The sequence below is a fragment of the Bufo gargarizans genome, chromosome 5 (genome assembly GCF_014858855.1).
Source record: "Bufo gargarizans isolate SCDJY-AF-19 chromosome 5, ASM1485885v1, whole genome shotgun sequence".
Lineage (NCBI taxonomy): Eukaryota > Metazoa > Chordata > Amphibia > Anura > Bufonidae > Bufo > Bufo gargarizans.
Window position 1 is genome coordinate 484,314,740 of NC_058084.1, and position 26,918 is coordinate 484,341,657.

The 26,918-nt window shown below is 47.7% G+C and overlaps 1 protein-coding gene across 3 annotated transcripts; it reads left to right on the forward strand.

Moving 5' to 3' along the window:
- On the forward strand, positions 1–26,918 carry LOC122938012 (DNA polymerase iota-like). Of its 3 annotated transcripts, none has more exons than XM_044293260.1 (10): positions 1–329; positions 7,645–7,755; positions 8,699–8,863; positions 8,935–9,081; positions 9,302–9,538; positions 17,089–17,267; positions 18,037–18,128; positions 21,080–21,213; positions 22,534–22,748; positions 26,158–26,918. In XM_044293260.1, the coding sequence occupies exons 2-10, from the start codon at positions 7,692–7,694 to the stop codon at positions 26,845–26,847; spliced, it is 1,923 nt and encodes a 640-aa protein (XP_044149195.1). In that variant the 5' UTR covers positions 1–329; positions 7,645–7,691; the 3' UTR covers positions 26,848–26,918. The 3 variants fall into 3 exon arrangements, with proteins under 3 accessions (XP_044149195.1, XP_044149193.1, XP_044149194.1); XM_044293258.1 differs by lacking the exon at positions 1–329 and adding an exon at positions 6,803–7,006; XM_044293259.1 differs by lacking the exon at positions 1–329 and adding an exon at positions 6,803–6,988.

Genomic DNA, 26,918 nt, shown 5'->3' on the forward strand with positions numbered 1-26,918 from the left:
ACGGGCTTGGCGCTGGTCATGGCGAATACCTTTGCTTTCCTTTTATATGGTTTGACCGCGGATCTGATCAAACTTAACCCATGAAAGTCCACCGCATCATGAGCGCATGACGCGCTTCCCCCCCAGGCAGTACCTCACTATCCATTCCAGACTTGTCAACCCCCGGTTGCCTGGTGCCAAAAAAAAGGTTGCACCATGGGGTATCTTCGGTTTTGGGGTTCCCCTTTAAGAGAAGACAATCGCAGAGCAAATCAAGTATTGGTTACTGTGACTTTAAGAGATACTCTGCTTGTCGTGGAGGCACTATGGCTGTCATGGGCGTGAGGAAGGTACGTGTCTGCTCTGTCACCCTGTGGAAAGCTGTGAGATCACATTGGTCGCTATATGGTGTTTTTATTAGAGCGCTGTATGGCGGTCTCTCGTACTTAGGTATAAGTATTGGTTACTGTCACTTTAAGAGGCGCTCTGCTTGTCATGGAGGCACCATGGCTGCCGTCAGGGTGTGGACTGTACGTGTGTATGAGGTTCGTGTAGTAAAAAGTCTCCCTGAAACCAGTTCCTAGGGGTGTGACACCGAGGATCGGGAAATCAGTTTTTCATGTCAAATCTGTTACGGAAACTTCTGGAGAATTGTCTCCCTGGGAATCATGGAAATCGAGGAGCAGGAAAAGTCACTCTCAGGCCGGAGACAGGACGAGACGTCTCCTCCTGGCATAAGTGACTGCACCGTGGGAAGATCCGCCCGGGACGCCGTCATCGGTTCGCGGTTATTTTTGAGGTGATTAAAGGGAGACGACTTCAGAATACGGTTACAACGTCCTGTCACTTATACTACGTTAGGGAGACCAGGCGTCTTCTTCGTCCCGGACATGTCCTCTTTCTGTAACCTAAAAAACTGTCCGGGATTAATATCCAGGATTCTCAAGGGGGGAGGCGCTATAACTAGTCTTAGGCCTTGTTCACATTTCTGTTCATTCGACATCCGTGAAAAAAATCAATCCGTGTTTCATTCGTGAAGGATCCATGTTTAGTCCGCGTGCCTGTTTTTTCCTTCCACGTGTCATCCGTATTCCACTGACACTTCTCAGTTGAAAATTTATTTAAAAAACATCAGTGAAAAATGGACGCTACACAGGTGTTGATTTGCATTGACCCATAGGCCTCAATGGGCGTGTTGGTCTGCATCGTGGACCAGCAATCCTCAGACGCACTACTTGGGGTCCCTTAAAGTACACATTTTTGTCGTGACGCCAGTTGCAGTGAAGCAACAAGGGCACAGGGCCCCTTTTAGTGAAATGGATGGTACCCAGGGTAGGAATGCCAAAGTGGTGTAGGATGGCCTAATGTCCCTTAATGGCGTTGCACTTGTCATGGTGCTCCTACCTGGATACGCTGGAACACCAGGCGTGGCCGTCCGAAAGCAGAAAAAGGGGTAGTTGAATGGTGGGATGAAGAACAAATTTAGTCCAGACCTTGTGATGAACTTGATAACAGCTTTAATTAAATAAACTTTCTTCCAACACGATTTATAGTCTTTGTCTTGGTTTCCAGCAGGCTTTGGTATTAACGGTGGCAGGCAAACAAACTCAACTCTGCTACATCTGTCGCTCTCTGGCTCTGCTCTGCTAACAGGATAACTGTAAAACTTAGCTTTAGCTGTACTTTCCTCTGTAATCTGGTCTCTAACTTTCTTTATCCAGGAAACTTTCTCCTCCTGGATTTTGAGGCTTCAGGCTTTGGCCTCTGTGTCCAGCAGACCTGAAGGTGCTCTAGCTGGCTTAGGCAGGGACGAGCTCCTGCAGCACAACCTCCCTTGGCAGGGGGTAAACTAGACTGACTTCAAACTGACTAAATTTCTCCCTCTCTTGGAGAGATCTAGAATGGAAAGGAGGTTCCATTCTCTGCAAATGTAGCTCTGCCATGCTTGCCGCCATCTGCTGGTGAACCAGTTACATTACACTGAAACAGTCACATAACAAGAAATAGCAATACACATTTTGCACGACCTGGAAATTAATACATGCAATAACATTAGGTTGACCATAGAAGACAGTAGCAAGGCGCAAAGGTGGTAATGCCACTCTGGGGCGTTACAGACCAAAGTAGCATAGGTCAGCAAAAAAATACTGATGTGTGAACAAGCGTGTTAAAATCAATGGGTACATGTGCCGTCCATGAAAAATGCAGACAGCACACGTCAGTGAAAAACAGAAATGTGAAAGAGGCCTTAGAGGTCAGGAGGCCTCAGGGAGTGGTGAATATGCGCTTTACTCACCGCTCCATGATCCTCTTCAGCAGGTGACGGTCCTGCATATCAGTGTGAAGAGCAGGAGTGGCGGCGCTCGGTGGAGTGAAGGAGAGGTGAGTATTCCAAAAAATTCCACCTGGTCTGAGGTTTGCAACTCTGCATTTAGGGGAATGAGGTGTTGGGTGGGCCGAAGGGGTAATTTCTGAGCAGTGGCAGCCCAGGGGTGTGCATGGCATACATTTGGGTCTTTATGAATTTGTGAGCTGATTTGGACTTTATTCTGGAGTCTGAATAAATTTGAGGCTGATCTGGGGTCTGTATGAATTGGAGTCTGGTCTGGGGTCTGTATGAATTTGAGTCTGGTCTGGGGGTCTGTATGAATTTGAGGCTGGTCTGGGGTCTGTATGAATTTGAGTCTGGTCTGGGGGTCTGTATGAATTTGAGGCTGGTCTGGGGTCTGTATGAATTTGAGTCTGGTCTGGGGTCTGTATGAATTTGAGGCTGGTCTGGGGTCTGTATGAATTTGAGGCTGGTCTGTGGTTCTGTATGAATTTGAGGCTGGTCTGTGGTTCTGTATGAATTTGAGGCTGGTCTGTGGTTCTGTATGAATTTGAGGCTGGTCTGGGGTCTGTATGAATTTGAGGCTGGTCTGGGGTATGTATGAATTTGAGGCTGGTCTGGAGTCTGTATGAATTTGAGGCTGGTCTGGAGTCTGTATGAATTTGAGGCTGATCTGGGGTCTGTATGAATTTGAGGCTGGTCTGGGGTCTGTATGAATTTGAGACTGGTCTGGGGTCTGTATGAATTTGAGGCTGGTCTGGAGTCTGTATGAATTTGAGGCTGGTCTGTGGTTCTGTATGAATTTGAGGCTGGTCTGTGGTTCTGTATGAATTTGAGGCTGGTCTGTGGTTCTGTATGAATTTGAGGCTGGTCTGGGTCTGTATGAATTTGAGGGGGGGTATGGGATCTGGGGTCTGTATGAATTTGAGTCTAGTCTGCGGTCTGTATGAATTTAAGGCTGGTCTGGGGTCTGTATGAATTTGAGTCTGGTCTGGGGTCTGTATGAATTTGAGTCTGGTCTGGTGTCTCTATGAATTTAAGGCTGGTCTAGGGTCTGTATGAATTTGAGGCTGGTCTGGGGTCTGTATGAATTTAAGGCTGGTCTGGGGTCTGTATGAATTTGAGGCTGGTCTGGGGTCTGTATGAATTTAAGGCTGGTCTGGGGTCTGTATGAATTTAAGGCTGGTCTGGGGTCTGTATGAATTTAAGGCTGGTCTGGGGTTCTGTATGAATTTGAGGTCTGATGCATGGTGGACTGGTTGTAGCAAGCTGCAGAACACCCCATGCATTCATAATGAAGAACACCCCATGAGGTGTGATGAGACACAGGCTGTGTTATATAGAGATGTAAATGGATGGTGTGGGGTCTGCTGATCCTCATTGTGTTGGAGGCATGGTGTTCTACAGTAGGGAGATCAGCGGCTGCAGAAGTTTCTCCGTCCATTTCCATCAGTATATAACGCAGTCTGTATCTCATTGCAGGCCGTTGCCACAGTTATAGCCTTCAGCAGCATATAGGAACAACCGAAGGGACGGCGCCCCCCACAGCCAGGTAGCATTATTTGATGTGCCTGTTGGCCAAATTTTCTAGAAACTGCCTTCCTAGTCAACCTGAACAATGTCCAAACACATGCAAATTCATGGAAGAATTACAGAAAGAATTCCTGTGTTTTTGTCTCGTGTCTCCCCCCCTTCCACCAAGTGCAGGTGTCCGACTGCCTCATGCCACCATCCTGCCCCAAGTGTCCTCCTTTTTGAAAACCAAAATATGGTCGCCTTATACTACATATAGTGAAGCTTGGGTTTTCTGATTTGTAAATAACATAACTGGGTCTACCTGCACCCACCACTAGGGGGAGCTCACTGCATATGAGCTTATACATCTGGTATAGAACTCAATGCATAAAGCTGTAGTCCAGGGATGTCAAACTCGTGGCCTGCCAGCTGTTGCAAAACGACATCTCCCAGCATGCCCTGATAGCTGTAGGATGCCCGAGCATGATGGAAGTTGTCGTTTTTGAACAGCTGTGGGGACACGAGTTTGACATTCCTGCTGTAGTCTAGTGGAAGCTGCAGGTACAACAGATTTGATAATTTACCTACTTTTGTCTGCCTGCAGCCGCCACTAGGGGGAGCCCTCTGCATATGAACTTGTGCTACTTGTAGAAAACTTAATGCATAAAGCTGTAGGTTCCTCCTAGTGGCAGCTGTAGGTTCCTCCTAGTGGCAGCTGTAGGTTCCTCCTAGTGGCAGCTGTAGGTACAACAGATTTGAAAAATAACCTGCACCAAGTACTAGCAGGAGCCCTCTGCATATGAACTGATACAGCTGGTATAGCACTCCATATATAAAACTGTATTCTGTAGGCTACCCCCTAGTGGCACCTGTAGGTACAACAGATTTTATAAATGCCATAATTTTGCCTGCCTGCAGCCGCCACTAGGGGGCGTTTGCTGTATATGAACATATACAACTGTATTTTGCGATCTGCAAAACGCGAATCCGCAAAAAATATGGATGAAAGCCGTGTGATGTCCATGTTGCATCCGTTTTTTTGCCAAACGAAATGCGCAGCTCCACTCGTGCAGCGGTTTGATCATGCGCTTGCACATTCGCTGTGTACGACGGAGCTATACCTCAGGAGGATCTCTCCCACATGGATAAACACTGACATATGTCACCTATAGGTTCCCATGAGTTGTTTTTGCAGGACGGCTGTTGTAGCAGTGGGTTAGGAACCACCGAGTCAACCTACAGATTTTACTTTGGGCTAATCCTAAGGGCATAATCCTGGCAGTCCCCTGGTTTTACCCCTTTAACCCCCCTGTACAGGGATCTGGAGTTCGCTGCAGGGGAACCACCAGGCCTCTACCTCCTGGAGTAGTCTCTGTTTGGTTGACAGCTGAGTCATGGGGGTCAGAGACACCAATGCAGGGCACCGGGGGATCAGGTGAAATCGTAGTCAGAGACAGGCCAAGGTCAGGGCAGACAGAGTACGAGCAATCTGAAGTCAGGGCAAACAGCGAAGTGTCAATATGGAGATCAGGCATAGGTCAGGTCAGGCAGCGGAGGGTCAATATCCAGGAAACAGGGAGAAATCAGTACACGGGCAGACAAACACAGCACACCTTTGCAGGTACCCTCTCATGGCGGTCACCAGCTATTGGGTGGTGTGAATTAGGGTACGCGTATGCTGGCCCTTCAAGACACGTTCACATGCGCCTTGCGGCAGTGGGCGGAGGCCATGCTAACATAAAGCAGACCCCAGAGGCAGGGCCCGCCGCATGGGAGCAGAAGACAGGGTGAGTGCACCAATGTCTGCCCGGGAGAAGAGGATGGCGGCGAGCACAGTGTGACTATAGTACTGGGGCCCAGGAGAGAGCATAGCCCTATAACAGCTGTCCCTGTGCTGCAGTGTGATATCAGGACTAATTATAAACCTCCTATAGCTGATATGTGATATCTACCAGCCGGGGGCTCAGGGAGAAAGGTTATCCACCGCTGTGATATGTACAAAGACACTGCTACACCATATTGTGGTACAGGGATGTAGCAGAGCCAAAGGTACTACCATTTTTAGAGTTTTGGGGTACATTCACATACTGAAGATTTAATGAAGAAATATCTACACATCTGCTTCATGAGGAATGAGGATGGATAGATGATAGATAGATAGATAGATAGATAGATAGATATGAGAGATAGATAGATAGATGGAGAGATATGAGATAGATAGATAGATATATGAGAGATGGATAGATAGATAGATATATGAGAGATGGATAGATAGATAGATAGATAGATAGATATGAGAGATAGATAGATAGATGCCATAGATTTTCTTAGGAGAGCAGCGCCACCTCTCGGCACTGGCAGTTAGCGCCACCTGGATAGATAGATGGATAGATAAAGATGAAAGAAGGCCAGCAGCACACCACGGATTTCAATGGAAAACGTGTAGTTTATTCACCCAGAGTCAGCAGCTAATAAACTACACGTTTTCCGTTGAAATCCGTGGTGTGCTGCTGGCCTTCTTTCATCTTTACATTGCATTAGACCTAGGTGCCGGTTCACACTGGCCTGATTTGCACCCGCAACTTACAGTGTGCTGCATCCTCATTTTTTTCAAAGCATAGATAGATAAATATGAGATGGATAGGAGATAGATGGATAGACATGAGATAGATAGATAGATAGATAGATAGACATGAGATAGATAGATAGATAGATAGATAGATATGAGATAGATAGATAGATAGATAGATAGATATGAGATAGATAGATAGATATGAGATAGATAGATAGATAGATAGATAGATAATAGATAGATATGAGATAGATAGATATGAGATAGATAGATAGATAGATAGATAGATAGATAGATAGATAGATGCCATAGATTTTCCTAGGAGAGCAGCGCCACCTCTCGGCACTGGCTGTTGGCGCCACCTGGCGGCGGTATGGCAGTAACACAGGAGGGGTGTAGGTGACGGCTGGAGGAGGTGACGTGCTGATGACGGCCCCGCGGGTTCCTCGCTCTCAGGCCGGGGTCAGGCTCACGTTTCCCGCCGGTCGCTTCTGCTGAGTGCAGGATGGAGTCTCCGCGGGAAGAAGAAGAGGAGGAGGAGACCCAGTGGTGGAGCCGGGAGGAGGAGGGGCCCCGGGAGCCCCCTGCCGCCTGTAAATACTGTGTGGCCGGTACAGCGCCCCCTCCTGACACGTGGCGGGGTGACTACTCTGCCCATCAGGCTGTGGATGGCTGAGGTCTGATCCCTGTCACTGCCCAGCTGTTATGACACGGCATAGGCTAATGGATGTTGGGGTGACCCTGGGACCCCCTGACACGTGACATGAAGTATGAGACCCCCTTCCCCCACACATAGCATAGAGTGATGAGACCCCCACTGAAACTAACAGGGTCCCTAGGGGGTAATAACGCCCTTCCCTGACAGGTGACATGGGCTGATGATGCCCCCCAGACAGTTGCCAGAGCGGTGACAGCCGCTAACCCTAAACCCATCACAGGGTAATGACACCCACCCTCGCCCCTGGCATTGCCACCGCCTCCATACAGCGTTGTCTAGATCTGCTGGACACATTGTAACAAACCCTCAGCTATAAGGTTTTAGGCCTCTATAGGTAACAGTTGTATTCTCATTCACTGACAGCAAGCAGTGATCTTGGAAATTATGAGGTAATGGAGGCCAGAGTGTATTAGTAAGTGGCAGAGGTTTTCACTGTGAAGCTTTATTGTCGGAGACCCCCTTTAACCCCTTGTGGCCCTGCAGAGCTGTAGGTGGCGGTGCCCCTGATCCCACATACTTCTTCTCTTCCAGCCTCGGGAAGTCCGTCTCTCGCCCGGCGGGTGATCCTGCACCTGGACATGGACTGCTTCTACGCCCAGGTAGAGATGATCCGGAACCCAGAGCTGAGGGAGAAGCCGCTGGGTAAGTGTCAGCCATGTACCCGCAGGGAGATGGGGGTAGGCCTGCAGGGACCATGCCCTCAGTGATGCCCGTGGAGCTCCTCTGTCTCTGAGAAGGCGCAGGTACACTGGTGGCAGGTACACTGGTATGGTATAGGGGGCACACTGTTTCTGGGATTGTATGGTGGGCATACTGACCAGTATGGTATAGGGGGCACACTAGCTTGTATAGTATAGGGGGTACAATGTGGCTGGCATTGTATGGCAGGCACACTGACTGGTACAGTATAGGGGGCACATTTGCTGTGTACTATATAGGGGGCACACTGTGCCTGGCACTGTATGGGGGGTAAACTAGCTGGTGTGGTATAGGGGCACTCTTTTGCTGGCACTATGTGCACGGTACACCGCCTGGCATTGTATGGCGGGCACACTGACTGGTATAGTATAGGGGGCACACTGGTTGGTATGGTATAGAGGCACACTGTTTCTGGGATTGTATGGTGGGAATACTGAGTAGTACGGTATAGGGGGCTCACTAGCTGGTATTGTATAGGGGGTACATTGTAGCTGGCTGTGTATGGCAGGCACATGGCTGGTACGGTATAGGGGACACACTGTGGCTGGCACTGTGTGGAGGGTACACTATGGCCTCCCACCAAAGTATAAGATGGCACATTGCTAGTATACGGCATTACTTAGGGTACGTGGCGGGTACCAGGTGGATGTGATGCGGTAAGTCCGCGGTGGCGTACAGAACCAGCAGTGTGCGCCACCGTAACCTGCCCTGCAGGGTCCTCAGCCTCTCAGATTCAGCTCAGACCCGCGGTGACCATGTTATACATGGCGGCACGCAGCTCTGGAGACCCAAGGGTTAAATTAAAGAGTTCCTGAGTGGGGAGGGGGCTCCTCCCTCTACCCTCATAGGGTAAAATCCCTCTTATTAACCCTTTGCTTATTTGCAGGCGTCCAGCAGAAAACACTTATGGTCACCTGTAACTATGTAGCCAGAAATCTGGGGGTTAACAAATGCATGTCCATCCGGGAGGCGAGAGAGAAGTGTCCACAGCTAGTCCTGGTCAGCGGGGAGGACCTGACGCACTACAGGGAGATGTCCTACAAGGTCACCAGTGAGTGCTGGGGGTGGGGCAGGCGGGGGCCCCCTCCCTGGGAACCTGTATAACTTTCCGTTGCATCCCAGGTCTGTTGGAGGAGTTCGGTCCGCGGGTGGAGCGGCTTGGCTTCGATGAGAACTTCATTGACATCACAGAGCTGGTGGAGAAGAGGCTGCGAGACCCTCAGTGTGGCAGAGCCATGGAGGCGTCTGGCCACGTGTACAACCAGCAAGGTTAGTGCCTCTGTGGGGGTCATTCACTGCGGTGCAGTCACACTGCTGCCTTCTGTGTCCTGTAGGCCATCGGGATCAGATCAGCGGGGTTCCGACCCCTGGCCCTGCATCGTTTTCCAGGCACAGCGCCTCACATTAGGTTGTGGCTGTGCCTGGTACTGCAGCCCAGACCCATGCAAATGATACCGCTGCACCATGCCAGAAACCCTTTTCTTCCCAGTTCCAGATGCCAATGACTGGACTCACCAGCGCCTCATCGTGGGCTCTCATGTGGCAGCGGACATTCGGGCAGCAGTGTACAGCCGGCTGGGGTTGACGGGCTGTGCTGGGGTGGCATCGAATAAACTGCTCTCCAAACTCGTGTCTGGGACCTTCAAACCAAATCAACAAACCGTTCTGCTCCCGGAAAGCTGCAGCTGTCTGATCAACAGTCTTAATCACGTCCATAGGATTCCAGGTGTGTGTGTGTAATACCAGTCACTGCCACTAGGGGGACGTCAAATATGAGCTTCCTTTACAAGTATCATAGTGCATAGTAATGAAAGCTTAAAGGCTATGTACACCTTCAGGGACAATTATTTTTTATTTTTTTATGATTGCATTTTACTTATTTTGGGCTAAAAATCATTTTTTCAATTGGTCTTTATTAAAAATATTGAGCCGTTCTGTCAGAAAGGGTTGACTGTTTATCTAGCTGTGTGAATCCTACTTTCACTTTGTCCTGGTCATCTATTAACCCCTATCTCTAAGAGGTCATGAACACTCATTTGTTAGATAAGATAAGGATTGAGCTATAATGAGTGTTTAGGCTGTCAGAGATGAGGAGCCATCAGCTAAGCTGCCTGACGGGAAACAGGAAAAATATAGAGCAGCTACTAGAGAATCTCAAGGCTGTACAGAGAAGGGGGCTCAAATTTTTGGTATTCCGTGAGGGGCATGGCGAGTTCCTAGAATTTAATTTTTTTTATCACAAGTTAGCGGAAAATGATGATTTTTTTTTTTTTCTTACAAAGTCTCATATTCCACTAACTTTAGACAAAAAATAAAAAATTCTAGGAACTCGCCATGCCCCTCACGGAATACCCTGGGGTGTCTTCTTTCCAAAATGGGGTCACTTGTGGGATAGTTATACTGCCCTGGCATTTTAGGGGCCCAGATGCGTGAGAAGTAGTTTGAAATCAAAATGTGTAAAAAATGGCCGGTGAAATCCTAAAGGTGCTCTTTGAAATGTGGGCCCCTTTGCCCACCTAGGCGGCAAAAAAGTGTCACACATGTGGTATCGCCGTACTCAGGAGAAGTTGGGCAATGTGTTTTGGGGTGTCATTTTACATATACCCACGCTGGGTGAGAGAAATATCTCGGCAAAAGACAACTTTTCCCATTTTTTTTATACAAAGTTGGCATTTGACCGAGATATTTCTCTCACCCAGCATGGGTATATGTAAAATGACACCCCAAAACACATTCCCCAACTTCTCCTGAGTACGGCGATACCACATGTGTGACACTTTTTTGCAGCCAAGGTGGGCAAAGGGGCCCACATTCCAAAGAGCACCTTTAGGATTTCACCGGCCATTTTTTACACATTTTGATTTCAAACTACTTCTCACGCATTAGGGCCCCTAGAATGCCAGGGCAGCATAACTACCCCACAAGTGACCCCATTTTGGAAAGAAGACTCCCCAAGGTATTTTGTGATGGGCATAGTGAGTTCATGGAAGTTTTTATTTTTTGTCACAAGTTAGTGGAATATGAGACTTTGTAAAGAAAAAAAAAAAACATTTTCCGCTAACTTGTGACAAAAAATAAAGTTATATTAACTCACTATGCCCATCAGCGAAAAAATTTACAACTGAAAGTGAAAAATTTTATTTATTTTTTTGCAAAATTTTTGTTAATAACAAAAAAAAGTAAAAATGTCAGCAGCAATGAAATACCACCAAATGAAAGCTCTATTAGTGAGAAGAAAAGGAGGTAAAATTCATTTGGGTGGTAAGTTGCACGACCGAGCGATAAACGGTGAAAGTAGTGTAGTGCAGAAGTGTAAAAAGTGCTCTGGTCATGAAGGGGGTTTAAGCTAGGGGGGCTGAGGTGGTTAAGGGGGTTGATACATATCCAGATGAATCATGTCAGCAACTTTATAATAATTAAAGCCTACAATAACCCAAAAACAGAACCTCACTCCCCAACCTACTGCAACTTGTACAAAAAAAGAGCAAGGATTTATGCAAGGTAAAAAAAATCTCATTTTATTCAATATAAATCACATGATCATTACAGGTAATGCTCAAAAGGGACAGGACATGGAGACTGGGCCACAAAGGGCTATACAATGTGGAGAATCACAATGGGGGATGATGTGACCATAAACAGCAGGGAACAACAATTTACCAGAGGCCGTGAACAAAGGTGTGGTTGCGGGTGGTCAGTGTTGATGACTGACAGGGATCTGCCGTCATCCCTACCCAATTATCCCCAAATCACTTGGAGAAGGTCCAGAACCCTGAAGGATATGTTGACAAGGAGCCATTATGTAGCAGACATTCCCTGGGGAATCTTTGGGGGCAAAGGTCCTCCATGGGGTTCGAAAGCTTGTGGTAAATGTGCCGCATGCATGTACATGGAACGTTCCACCACTTTCTATGACGCCTCCGGGGACGCGGAGTTTAAGATCGTTCACTATATAACCTGCACCACTGAGAGAGTCGTATACTGGCTAACTTGTCCGTGCCGACTGATTTATATCGGCGTGACAACAAGAGCATTGAAAACTCGGATATTGGAACATGCCAGCAAAATCCGCACAGCCTCACAATGTAAAGACCAGGACGTGGATGAATTACAGTCGGTTCCACGGCATTTCCTTAAAGGGCTATTATCAGCTTAATGATCACTGTTAAATCTGTTAATGATTTAACAGTGATCATTTTTCTAAATATATTTTATTAACAAATCCCCACCCCTTAGAAAAAAATAAACCTATACTTACCTGACTGTTGTCTTCCGTCTCCCCTGGTTACGGCCACCGCTCTTCTCATGAATCGCGATGGCCACGCGTGTGCAGACGACTTTTCTTTTCTTCTCCCGGCCGGCCGCGCGATGTACTGAACGCGCACGCCGAGTCCACGCATGCGCCCTGGTGACTTCTTCCTGGCAAGTATACTATACTGGCCAGGAAGAAGTCACCAGGGCGCATGCACGGACTCGGCGTGCGCGTTCAGTACAGCGCGCGGCCCGGCCGGGAGAAGACATCAATGAAGATGGAGCCCGGCCTCTGCCGAAACCAGGAAGTGGACGGCGCGCCGGGACCAGGTAAGTATGAAACGCCGTGTTGAGAAAACCCCTTTAACCACTTCAGCCCCGCTAGCTGAAACCCCCTTCATGACCAGAGCACTTTTTACACTTCGGCACTACACTCCTTTCACCGTTTATCGCTCGGTCATGCAACTTACCACCCAAATGAATTTTACCTCCTTTTCTTCTCACTAATAGAGCTTTCATTTGGTGGTATTTTATTGCTGCTGACATTTTTACTTTTTTTGTTATTAATCGAAATGTAACGATTTTTTTGCAAAAAAATGACATTTTTCACTTTCAGCTGTAAAATTTTGCAAAAAAAACGACATCCATATATAAATTTTTCGCTAAATTTATAGTTCTACATTCTAGTTCTAACATTTGATAAAAAAAAAATGTTTGGGCAAAAAAAAAAAATGGTTTGGGTAAAAGTTATAGCGTTTACAAACTATGGTACAAAAATGTGAATTTCCGCTTTTTGAAGCAGCTCTGACTTTCTGAGCACCTGTCATGATTCCTGAGGTTCTACAATGCCCAAACAGTAGAAAACCCCCACAAATGACCCCATTTCGGAAAGTAGACACCCTAAGGTATTCGCTGATGGGCATAGTGAGTTCATAGAACTTTTTATTTTTTGTCACAAGTTAGCGGAAAATGATGATGATTTTTTATTTTTATTTTTTTCTTACAAAGTCTCATATTCCACTAACTTGCGACAAAAAATAAAAAATTCTAGGAACTCGCCATGCCCCTCACTGAATACCTTGGGGTGTCTTCTTTCCAAAATGGGGTCACTTGTGGCGTAGTTATACTGCCCTGGCAATTTAGGGGCCCAAATGTGTGAGAAGAACTTTGCAATCGAAATGTGTAAAAAATGACCGGTGAAATCCGAAAGGTGCACTTTGGAATATGTGCCCCTTTGCCCACCTTGGCTGCAAAAAAGTGTCACACATCTGGTATCGCCGTACTCAGGAGAAGTTGGGGAATGTGTTTTGGGGTGTCATTTTACATATACCCATGCTGGGTGAGAGAAATATCTTGGCAAAAGACAACTTTTCCAATTTTTTTTATACAAAGTTGGCATTTGACCAAGATATTTCTCTCACCCAGCATGGGTATATGTAAAATGACACCCCAAAACACATTCCCCAACTTCTACTGAGTACGGCGATACCACATGTGTGACACTTTTTTGCAGCCTAGATGCGCAAAGGGGCCCAAATTCCTTTTAGGAGGGCATTTTTAGACATTTGGATCCCAGACTTCTTCTCACACTTTCGGGCCCCTAAAAAGCCAGGGCAGTATAAATACCCCACATGTGACCCCACTTTGGAAAGAAGACACCCCAAGGTATTCAATGAGGGGCCTGGCGAGTTCCTAGAAATTAATTTTTTTTTGCATAAGTTAGCGGATATTGATTTTTTTTTTGTTTTTTTTCTCACAAAGTCTCACTTTCCGCTAACTTAGGACAAAAATTTCAATCTTTCATGGACTCAATATGCCCCTCACGGAATACCTTGGGGTGTCTTCTTTCCGAAATGGGGTCACATGTGGGGTATTTATACTGCCCTGGCTTTTTAGGGGCCCTAAAGCGTGAGAAGAAGTCTGGAATATAAATGTCTAAAAATGTTTACGCATTTGGATTCCGTGAGGGGTATGGTGAGTTCATGGGAGATTTAATTTTTTGACACAAGTTAGTAGAATATGAGACTTAGTAAGAAAAAACAAACAAAAAATTTCCGCTAACTTGTGCCAAAAAAAGTCTGAATGGAGCCTTACAGGGGGGTGATCAATGACAGGGGGGTGATCAATGACAGGGGGGTGATCACCCATATAGACTCCCTGATCACCCCCCTGTCATTGATCACCCCCCTGGTAAGGCTCCATTCAGACGTCCGTATAATTTTTTCGGATCCGCAAAACACATGCGGACGTCTGAATGGAGCCTTACAGGGGGGTTATCAATGACAGGGGGTGATCACCCCCCTGTCACTGATCACCCCCCCTGTAAGGCTCCATTCAGACGTCCGCATGATTTTTACGGATCCATGGATACATGGATCGGATCCGCAAAACACATGCGGACGTCTGAATGGAGCCTTACAGGGGGGTTATCAATGACAGGGGGTGATCAATGACAGGGGGTTATCAGGGAGTGTATATGGGTGATCACCCCCCTGTCACTGATCACCCCCCCTGTAAGGCTCCATTCAGACGTCCGCATGATTTTTACGGATCCATGGATACATGGATCGGATCCACAAAACACATGCGGACGTCTGAATGGAGCCTTACAGGGGGGTGATCAATGACAGGGGGGTGATCAGGGAGTGTATATGGGTGATCACCCCCTGTAAGGCTCCATTCAGACGTCCGCATGTGTTTTGCGGATCCGATCCATGTATCCGTAAAAATCATGCGGACGTCTGAATGGAGCCTTACAGGGGGGTGATCAATGACAGGGGGGTGATCAGGGAGTGTATATGCGTGATCACCCGCCTGTCATTGATCACCCCCCTGTAAGGCTCCATTCAGACGTCCGCATGTGTTTTGCGGATCCGATCCATGTATCCGTGGATCCGTAAAAATCATACGGACGTCTGAACGGAGCCTGACAGGGGGGTGATCAATGACAGGGGGGTGATCAGGGAGTTTATATGGGGTGATCAGGGGTTCATAAAGGGTTAATAAGTGACGGGGGGGGGGGGTGTAGTGTAGTGTGGTGTTTGGTGCGACTTTACTGATCTACCTGTGTCCTCTGGTGGTCGATCCTAACAAAAGGGACCACCAGAGGACCAGGTAGGAGGTATATTAGACGCTGTTATCAAAACAGCGTCTAATATACCTGTTAGGGGTTAAAAAATTCGGATCTCCAGCCTGCCAGCGAGCGATCGCCGCTGGCATGCTGGAGATCCACTCGCTTACCTTCTGTGTGCGCGCCTTCACAGGAAATCTCGGCTCTCGCGGGAGGACGCGTATATGCGTCCACCCAGAAGAGCAGGACGCAATCCTGCGTACGGCGGTCCTGGAGTGGTTAAAGGGCTTCTGTCACCCCACTAAACAGTTTTTTTTTGTACTTATAATCCCCATCCTGCCATACTGCTATACCTTATGTTATTAATAATTTTCGTTCAGTAGATTTTGCAAAAAACATACTTTTATGATATGCTAATTACCTTTCTACCAGCAAGTAGGGCGTCTACTTGCTGGTAGCAGCCGCAGAAAACCGCCCCCTCCTCTTGTTGATTGACAGGGCCAGCCGCGATCTCCTCCTCCGGCTGGCCCTGTCAGCATTTCAAAAATCGCGCGCCTGTGTTGATTCGGCGCAGGCGCTCTGAGATAAGGAGGCTCGCCTCCTCAGCACCCCCTCCGTGCGCCTGCGCCGATGACATCACCAAAAGAGAAGACGTCATCGGCGCAGGCGCACTGAGGAGGCGAGCCTCCTTATCTCAGAGCGCCTGCGCCAAATCAACACAGGCGCGTGATTTTTGAAATGCTGACAGGGCCGGCCGGAGGAGGAGATCGCGGCTGGCCCTGTCAATCAACAAGAGGAGGGGGCGGTTTTCTGCGGCTGCTACCAGCAAGTAGACGCCCTACTTGCTGGTAGAAAGGTAATTAGCATATCATAAAAGTACGTTTTTTGCAAAATCTACTGAACGAAAATTATTAATAACATAAGGTATAGCAATATCGCAGGATAGGGATTATAAGTACACAAAAAAAAAAAAGAGGTTTAGTGGGGTGACAGAAGCCCTTTAAGTACCATAATAGTGACCCGAGTGTCCTGAGGGTAAGAGGTATTGACAGAGTTAGGTTGGGGGTGCGAGGTGGTGACGCAAAGAAGGCGTTACTACAAAAAGAAACGAAATGGATTACTGTGCTTGATACAGTATAGCCCTTTGTGGCTCAGTCTCCATGTCCTGTCCCTTTTGAGCATTACCTGTAATGATCATGTGATTTATATTGAATAAAATGAGATTTTTTTACCTTGCATAAATCCTTGCTCTTTTTTTGTACAAGCAACTTTATAATAGACTTTGGGGGGGTCTTTATAAATGGCCTTTGATATCTCCTGCACCACTAAAGGGGAGCTTAAAGGTGCCACTACTAGAAATGTATCCCACACCACAGAAATCGCTATTTTATCAATTTCCCCAATTACCACCATTGATCAAAACTGCCTTGTTCTAAAGTAATTAGCCTACCGTTGCGCCCTGCGGCAAATCAGTTTAATTATTCAGTCGTCGTTGGTTACATCCTGCATCGGAGCCTTCTAATGTAGGACGTAGAAACAGTCATTGGTAAAAACAAGGGGCGTGGTTATTGTCACATGATCTGCTGATGTCAGGACACATCTCACTGCAGCAGTCACGTGACAAACCAGGAAGTAGGATTCAAGCACGAGGGATAGGAGAAAACTGCAAATGAGGTAAATTTGAAAAAACAATAAACTATCCAAGGAGGCCTGGGAGCTAGAGTCATGGCTGACAATACACTTCAGAGTGAAAAGTAGTTTATGATGAGGGGCAGATGGAAATCGACTCCAGCTCAGTCGTCATGTATGGAACTTGGCAGTGAGCACCTTCTCGCAGATTCGCATTTTTGTCAGCCATCGTGTCACTTAGGGCTCACGGTGCAGCCCAGTTTTCTGTCGTTGGTGGTGATGATGTCATCGCTTGCCTTAATGACGTCATCTGTTTATTTGTGCAGGCATCGGATATAAAACAGCCGAGCGTCTGGAGGCTTTAGGGCTAGGCAGCGTCAGCGCCCTGCAGTCCTGTCCAATCACAGTCCTGGAGAAAGAGTTGGGGGCCGCCGTGGCTCATCGCATCCAGATGCTCAGCAGAGGAGAGGACAATTCACTGGTGACACCGACGGGACCTCCGCAGGTAGACGAGCTGCATGTTACCGAGCTCACATCCCCAGCACCTCCACTGCTGCTTCACGGTGTCATTCTGTTGATATCAAAGAGGGTGTCATCGTCCTTACGTCAGGCGCTGCCTGTGGGTGGTGACTTACGTCATTTTATGACCAGAGTGTTTCTCTCCGGTGTCCGGACATGATGCTTAGGGCCTTTTTTTTTTGTTATAGAAATGATTTTTATTTTCTCTATAATGTTATTGGGGGTAATGTGTACAAAAAGATAAAAAATCCTCTTCCACTTGATAGACCTTTATTCTTTAAATTGGTTACTTGACACTAAAATAAAGTACAGTAAAATGGGTTCCTATTGGGTTCGGCCACTTTGATCCATAGTGTGTCCGGGCTCTGGATGTGGCAGTGGTTGGTGTGGCAGTGCTTTTTCTCTGAGGGGCGTTTCCTGGCTGCTGCAGCTCTCTCTCATAGCTCAGGTTGCATGGCCCTTCTGTTGCAGCTCTCTCTCATAGCTCAGGGTTCTTGTGCTTTCTGCTGCAGCTCTCTCCATATCACAGCTCAGGGGGCATGTCCTTTCTGCTATAGCTCTCTGTCACAGCTCAGAGGACAGGTTTAGGGCACACACACCAGTTCTGTCCACTACATAATGGATGGAGCTGTGGAGTTCTGGCTGATGGGCGGGGTTATGTCAGACCTCCACCCGTCTGATATTGATGGTCTAGCCTGAGGATCCTGGACAAACCCTTTAAGACTTCTGATCTTTTCCTTCTTCTTGGATTTCAGTCTCTTAGTGAAGAAGACTCCTTCAAAAAGTGCTGCACGGTGTCAGATGTGAGAGCAAAACTGGAAGAACTGCTGCGCCTCCTACTAAGCAGGTAGGTGGCTGCCCCGGTAGGACGTGTTCAGACTGTACAGGCAGCGCCTCTCACCATAAGGTTCACAGACATCCACTGGTTATTGATTGTGGCGAGGACTGGGCGTTCCCTCACAGCCAAAACAGGTGCCTTCTATTCCGGGGCCCCGCAGAGTTAGGCCTCATGCACACGACTTTCAATGGGTCCGTGGAAAAATCGGAAAATGCACCGTTTTGCAGCCGAGGCCGTGATCCGTGTATCCTGTCCGTCAAAAAAATATGACCTGTCCTATTTTTTTGACGGACAACGGTTCACGGACCCATTCAAGTCAATGGGTCCGTGAAAGAACACGGATGCACACAAGATTGGCATCCGTGTCCGTGATCCGTGGCCGTAGGTTGCTTTCATACAGACGGATCTGAAGATCCGTCTGCATAAAAGCTTTTTCAGATCTAAGTTTTCACTTCGTGAAAACTCATATCCGACAGTATATTCTAACACAGAGGCGTTCCCATGGTGATGGGGACGCTTCTAGTTAGAATACACTGCAAACTTTGTACAAGACTGCCCCCTGCTGCCTGGCAGCACCCGATCTCTTACAGGGGGATATGATAGCACAATTAACCCCGTCAGGTGCGGCACCTGAAGGGGTTAATTGTACTATCATATCCCCCTGTAAGAGATCAGGGCTGCCAGGCAGCAGGGGGCAGACCCCCCCCCCTCCCCAGTTTGAGTATCGTTGGTGGCACAGTGTGCGCCCCCCCATCGGGCCCCCCCTTCCTCCCTCTATTGTTATAAATCGTTGGTGGCACAGTGTGCGCCCCCCATCGGCCCCCCTCCCTCTATAGCAGTAACAACATTGGTGGCAGTGTGCGGCCTCCCATCATTGGTGGCAGCGGAGTTCCGATCGGAGTCCCAGTTTAATCGCTGGGGCTCCGATCGGTAACCAGGAAGCTACTGCAGCCCTGGTTGCCATGGTTACTTAGCAATAGTACACAGTAGAAGATTCATACTTACCTGCTTGCTGCTGCGATGTCTGTGACCGGCCGGGAGCTCCTCCTACTGATAAGTGACAGTTCTTTAGCAATGCGCCGCACAGACCTGTCACTTACCAGTAGGAGGAGCTCCCGGCCGGACACAGACATCGCAGCAGCAAGCAGGTAACTATGAGTCTTCTACTATTGTACTATTGCTAAGTAACCATGGCAACCAGGACTGCAGTAGCGTCCTGGTTGCCATGGTTACCGATCGGAGCCCCAGCGATTAAACTGGGACTCCGATCGGAACTCCGCTGCCACCAATGATCGGGGGGGGGGGAGGGGGGTGGAGATGGGAGGCCGCACACTGCCACCAATGTTGTTACTGCTATAGAGGGAGGGGGGCCGATGGGGGGCGCACACTGTGCCACCAACGATTTATTACACTAGAGGGAGGACGGGGGGCCCGCAAAACTCCAATCCGATGGTATAAAAGAACTCCAGGCTTTACATTGAAAGTCAATGGGGACGGATCCGTTTGAAATGGCACCATATTGTGTCAACATCAAACGGATCCGTCCCCATTGACTTGCATTGTAATTCAGGACGGATCCGCTTGGCTCCGCACGGCCAGGCGGACACCAAAACGACTTTTTTTTTCATGTCCGTGGATCCTCCAAAAATCAAGGAAGACCCACGGACGAAAAAACGGTCACGGACCTACGGACCCCGTTTTTGCGGACCGTGAAAATAAACTGTCGTGTGCATGAGGCCTTAATTATAGGGTCTCTGTCACTAGAATTTTCACTATTAAACTGGCTGACCTTAGCGATGTGCTAATGTCAGCTGCACCTAACTCTGCTATTCTTGTGTGATTATCGATGCCCCCGTTACTGCAGAATTCTTACTTTTAAAATATGCAAATTAGCCTCTAGGAGTGGGGGGGGGGGGGCGTTGCTCCTGCTCCTAGAGGCTCCGTTCTCCCACCTCATTACACGAATTCTAGTGACAGAAACCCTTTAAATTAGTGCATATAATAGATTTATATCAATGAAAAGGTCGACAACTTCCTAATGTGATTTATTTTTCAGTCTCTCAACACTGTCAAAATCTCTGTTTGCTGTCAATGAATAATATCACTTGTTTCCATTCAAAGGCAGTAATCCTGTCTATAGCCAGTCCTGATGAGACCATTGGATCCAGTCTAGACAGTGCTCTGTGAGCTAAACCCATTAGCAGCAGCTGCATAGATCTCTCTGCTAGTTTGTTACAATGTATCAGTCTGGAGTCCGGGCTGTTTAGCTCACAGAGCATTGTCTAGACTGGATACAACTGTACTAGCTTGTTACAATGTATCAGTCTGGAGTCCGGGCTGTTTAGCTCACAGAGCATTGTCTAGACTGGATACAACTGTGCTAGTTTGTTACAATGTATCAGTCTGGAGTCCGGGCTGTTTAGCTCACAGAGCATTGTCTAGACTGGATACAACTGTGCTAGTTTGTTACAATGTATCAGTCTGGAGTCCGGGCTGTTTAGCTCACAGAGCATTGTCTAGACTGGATACAACTGTACTAGCTTGTTACAATGTATTAGTCTGGAGTCCGGGCTGTTTAGCTCACAGAGCATTGTCTAGACTGGATACAACTGTACTAGCTTGTTACAATGTATCAGTCTGGAGTCCGGGCTGTTTAGCTCACAGAGCATTGTCTAGACTGGATACAACTCTGCTAGTTTGTTACAATGTATCAGTCTGGAGTCCGGGCTGTTTAGCTCACAGAGCATTGTCTAGACTGGATACAACTGTACTAGTTTGTTACAATGTATCAGTCTGGAGTCCGGGCTGTTTAGCTCACAGAGCATTGTCTAGACTGGATACAACTCTGCTAGTTTGTTACAATGTATCAGTCTGGAGTCCGGGCTGTTTAGACTTGATGCAATTCTTTCCGTGCTTGGTGTAGAGGTTATTACTGATCTTTAACGACTTCTCGTCTCCAGACTGTCCACTGACGGGCGGAGCGCCCACACACTGCGCTTAACCATTCGCCAGTTCACGCCGACCAATAAATATTTAAACCGGGAAAGTCGTCAGTGTCCTATTCCAGTAAACGTGGCTCAAAGCATGAACCAAGGTGAGCGACAGACCATGAGTGACAGCAGCCGTGAGCCTTCATTACAATGTGGGTACACCAGAGTCAGAAAAAACTTCTACCTTTCAGAAACAGCGCCACATTTGTCAACAGGTTGTGTGTGGTATTGCCGCTCATCCCCATTCACTTCAATGAAACGGTAATACCAGACATGGACAGGGGTGGAGCTTTTTATGCAAAAAAAAGTAGCCATGTTCCATCTTCTCATCGTAGATACTGCCGTAACACATTAATACCTAAAGCTCATTAATATATGAAAATACCAATGATCTGATGAATGTATTATTACTGACGACGAGGATTCACGTGCTGACTGTAAGGTTTGCAGGGTGAAGAAGGAGGTTAATGAGCAAAACCAAAACATATTCACTGCAGTAGGCAATTAAACAAGACGCATAGCAAGAATGCAGATCCGCCAACAGCAACTTGCTGATGGTTTCCATATAGGAACATACATTTATTGCACTCCATAAGATCAAACCAATACTTTTATTGTTTCCAATGCCTTAAAACTGAACAATTAAGGAACTTTTAGTGAGGATTAAAAGTCTTGTACTATGAAACATCATAAAGCTCTGATCCAGATTTATATGTCTCCATGGTTACAGAATACGTGCCATGTGTTGTCTGATCTCGCAGTCACGTGTTACCTCCTTCTACCTGTCCCATCTTCTACTACTTGGAAGTTAGGCTACTTTCAAACCTGCGTTTAGGTGCGGATCCGTCTATCTGCACAGACAGATCTGCACCTATAATGCAAACGCTTGTATCCGTTCAGAATGGATCCGTTTGCATTACCATGAAAAAAAAAAGCAAAACGGATCCGTTTTGACTTACATTGAAAGTCAATGGGAGGCGGATCCGTTTTCAATTGCACCATCGTGTGTCAGTAAACATTGTAAGTCAGGACGGATCCGTTTGGCTCAGTTTCGTCAGACGGACATCAAAAAGCTGCAGGCCGCATTTTGGTGTCTGCCTCCAGAGCGGAATGGAGGCTGAACGGAGGCAAACTGATGCATTCTGAGCGGATCCTTATCCATTCGGAATGCATTGGGGCTGAACTGATCCGTTTTGGTCAGAGCCCTGAAACGGATCTCACAGGCGGACCCAGAAACGGCAGTGTGAAAGTAGCCTTACCAAGAAGAGACGGGAGTAACTATTGCCTGCAGGATCACGCTGCGCATAGTTCTGAATGGGAGCTGTAGACAAAAAAGGGTGGTACATTTTTAATCACAAAATGCTACATTTCTGTAGATAATTTGATTGATACGATTGTCAGCTGATCGGACCTTTCCTTCTCAGGATCAGACAGCGCTGCCATTGTCTCCGCGCTGATGGAGCTGCTCATGAAGCTCTTTCAGAAGATGATTGATGTCAAGTTGCCGTTTCACCTTACTCTCCTGAATGTTTGCTTTTCCAACCTCAAGGCTTCTCGGTCCTCGACCTCCTCACGGTGTTCAATTGGATTTTACCTCACTCAGAAAAAGTCGTCAGAAAATGATTGTGGAGTCAGCGAGGTAAGATTATACCTGGTAGAAAGGGTTAAAGGAGAGAAGGAATAATAATGTGTAGAGGCACTAGATCAGGGCTGGCCAACCTGAGGCTCTCCAGCTGTTGCAAAACTACAACTCCCAGCATGCCCAGACTAGCTTACAGCCTACAGCAGGGCATGGTGGGAGTTGTAGTTTTACAACAGCTGAAGAGCCGCAGGTTGGCCATGCCTGCATTAGATGTTATATTATTATCCTCTATACTACACCACACAGTGATGCTGACAGATCCTCTATACTACACCACACAGGAGAGCCGACAGATCCTCTATACTACACCACACAGGAGAGCCGACAGATCCTCTATACTGCACCACACAGGAGAGCCGACAGATCCTCTATACTACACCACACAGAAGAGCTGACAGATCCTCTATACGACACCACACAGGAGAGCTGACAGATCCTCTATACGACACCACACAGGAGAGCTGACAGATCCTCTATACGACACCACACAGGAGAGCTGACAGATCCTCTATACTACACCACACAGGAGAGCTGACAGATCCTCTATACTACACCACACAGGAGAGCCGACAGATCCTCTATACTACACCGCACAGGAGAGCCGACAGATCCTCTATACTACACCGCACAGGAGAGCCGACAGATCCTCTATACTACACCGCACAGGAGAGCCGACAGATCCTCTATACTACACCGCACAGGAGAGCCGACAGATCCTCTAATACTACACCGCACAGGAGAGGCTGACAGATCCTCTATACTACACCGCACAGGAGAGGCTGACAGATCCTCTATACTACACCGCACAGGAGAGCCGACAGATCCTCTATACTACACCGCACAGGAGAGCCGACAGATCCTCTATACTACACCGCACAGCAGACCGACAGATCCTCTATACTACACCGCACAGGAGAGCCGACAGATCCTCTATACTACACCGCACAGGAGAGCCGACAGATCCTCTATACTACACCGCACAGGAGAGCCGACAGATCCTCTATACTACACCGCACAGGAGAACTGACAGATCCTCTATACTACACCGCACAGGAGAGCCGACAGATCCTCTATACTACACCGCACAGGAGAGCCGACAGATCCTCTATACTACACCGCACAGGAGAGCCGACAGATCCTCTATACTACACCGCACAGGAGAGCCGACAGATCCTCTATACTACACCGCACAGGAGAGCTGACAGATCCTCTATACTACACCACACAGGAGAGCTGACAGAGCCCTATACACACCACACAGGAGAGCTGAAGATCCTCTATACTACACCACACAGGAGAGCCGACAGATCCTCTATACTACACCACACAGGAGAGCCTCACAGATCCTCTATACTACACCACACAGGAGAGCTCACAGATCCTCTATACTACACCGCACAGGAGAGTCCGACAGATCCTCTATACTACACCAGCACAGGAGAGCGACAGATCCTCTATACTACACCACACAGGAGAGCTGACAGATCCTCTATACTACACCACACAGGAGAGCCGACAGATCCTCTATACTACACCACACAGGAGAGCTCGACAGATCCTCTATACTACACCAACAGGAGAGCGACAGATCCTCTATACTACACCACACAGGAGAGCTGACAGATCCTCTATACTACACCACACAGGAGAAGCTGACAGATCCTCTATACTACACCACACAGGAGAGCTGACAGATCCTCTATACTACACCACACAGGAGAGCTGACAGATCCTCTATACTACACCACACAGGAGAGCTGACAGATCCTCTATACTACACCACACAGGAGAGCTGACAGATCCTCTATACTACACCACACAGGAGAGCTGACAGATCCTCTATACTACACCACACAGGAGAGCTGACAGATCCTCTATACTACACCACACAGGAGAGCTGACAGATCCTCTATACTACACCACACAGGAGAGCCGACAGATCCTCTATACTACACCACACAGGAGAGCCGACAGATCCTCTATACTACACCACACAGGAGAGCCGACAGATCCTCTATACTACACCACACAGGAGAGCCGACAGATCCTCTATACTACACCACACAGGAGAGCCGACAGATCCTCTATACTACACCACACAGGAGAGCCGACAGATCCTCTATACTACCCCACACAGGAGAGCCGACAGATCCTCTATACTACACCACACAGGAGAGCCGACAGATCCTCTATACTACACCACACAGGAGAGCCGAACAGATCCTCTATACTACACCACACAGGAGAGCCGACAGATCCTCTATACTACACCACACAGGAGAGCCGACAGATCCTCTATACTACACCACACAGGAGAGCCGACAGATCCTCTATACTACACCACACAGGAGAGCCGACAGATCCTCTATACTACACCACACAGGAGAGCCGACAGATCCTCTATACTACACCACACAGGAAGAGCCGACAGATCCTCTATACTACACCACACAGGAGAGCCGACAGATCTTCTATACTACACCACACAGGAGAGCCGACAGATCCTCTATACTACACCACACAGGAGAGCTGACAGATCCTCTATACTACACCACACAGGAGAGCTGACAGATCCTCTATACTACACCACACAGGAGAGCTGACAGATCCTCTATACTACACCACACAGGAGAGCCGACAGATCCTCTATACTACACCACACAGGAGAGCCGACAGATCCTCTATACTATACCACACAGGAGAGCCGACAGATCCTCTATACTACACCACACAGGAGAGCCGACAGATCCTCTATACTACACCACACAGGAGAGCCGACAGATCCTCTATACTACACCACACAGGAGAGCCGACAGATCCTCTATACTACACCACACAGGAGAGCAGACAGATCCTCTATACTACACCACACAGGAGAGCCGACAGATCCTCTATACTACACCAACACAGGAGAGCCGACAGATCCTCTATAACTACACCACACAGGAGAGCCGACAGATCCTCTATACTACACCACACAGGAGAGCCGACAGATCTTCTATACTACACCACACAGGAGAGCCGACAGATCCTCTATACTACACCACACAGGAGAGCTGACAGATCCTCTATACTACACCACACAGGAGAGCTGACAGATCCTCTATACTACACCACACAGGAGAGCTGACAGATCCTCTATACTACACCACACAGGAGAGCCGACAGATCTTCTATACTACACCACACAGGAGAGCCGACAGATCCTCTATACTACACCACACAGGAGAGCCGACAGATCCTCTATACTACACCACACAGGAGAGCTGACAGATCCTCTATACTACACCACACAGGAGAGCTGAGAGATTATCCCTAACTCGAGCTCCACCTGAAGATGAGCTTTTTGCTGAGAAAGTGTTTTATTTCTAAAAAGTAATTCAGTTTTTTTCATCTTTTCTGTAAGACATCGGGATTCAGTATAAAAGCTAATTCTGCCTTTCCTGAGAAGTCGGGTCACTCTGCCTGTCCTGTGGAGATGGATGGTGAGGTTTCTCTATCATTACCTGAGGACATTGACATGGACGTGTTTAGTCAACTCCCAGATGACATTAAGAAGGAGATTATCCAAAGCCCACATATGACAAGAAGGAGCAAAACTATCCAGACAAAGCCCCAAGCAGCAGCTGCTGGGGGGATACAGAATTTCTTCACTAGAGGTAAATCCGGGCCTGGGCTCAATTCTGCGAGAGATGAGGGGCATTCTCAGGAGCCACTGCCGTCTCCTCTGAAGAAACCTTTGAGAAAAGACTCTGAATCTCTCAGCAATGTCTCCGACACAGTCGTGCCTCCTTCTTGTACGCCGCACACTGCTTGTCCCCAGGGTACAGAACCAAACGTTGGGTTTGCAATGGATTGTACAGAATCGGTGGATGGTGATGCCGTCTCATCACTCCCTAAAAGCGTTGATGTGAATGTGTTTTCTCAGCTGCCGGTGGAGCTTCAGAAAGAACTTATGAGCGAATGGAAGAATCAAAAATTAACTCCCAAAATCCAGACCAAGAAGTTTCAAGACAAAGGAAAGACCTCAAAAGGTCAAAGGCCGAGCGCAGCGTCCCATCCCAACAGCCTGCTGAAGTATTTCAAGCCGAATTAGTGTTACCTGTAAAGAAGATGGGTCGTGTGTATAGTTGTAAATAATTTGTAATAAAAAGGTTTGAGAAAAGA

What these genes read in the sequence shown, in the direction of transcription:
- LOC122938012 (XM_044293258.1), top strand. Translation starts at nt 6,901, where the DNA reads ATGGAGTCTCCGCGGGAAGAAGAAGAGGAGGAGGAGACCCAGTGGTGG. An exon ending in GCTGAGGGAGAAGCCGCTGG is followed by an intron (nt 7,756 to 8,698) that starts GTAAGTGTCAGC and finishes GCTTATTTGCAG; the next exon opens with GCGTCCAGCAGAAAACACTT. An exon ending in CACCGACGGGACCTCCGCAG is followed by an intron (nt 17,268 to 18,036) that starts GTAGACGAGCTG and finishes CTTGGATTTCAG; the next exon opens with TCTCTTAGTGAAGAAGACTC.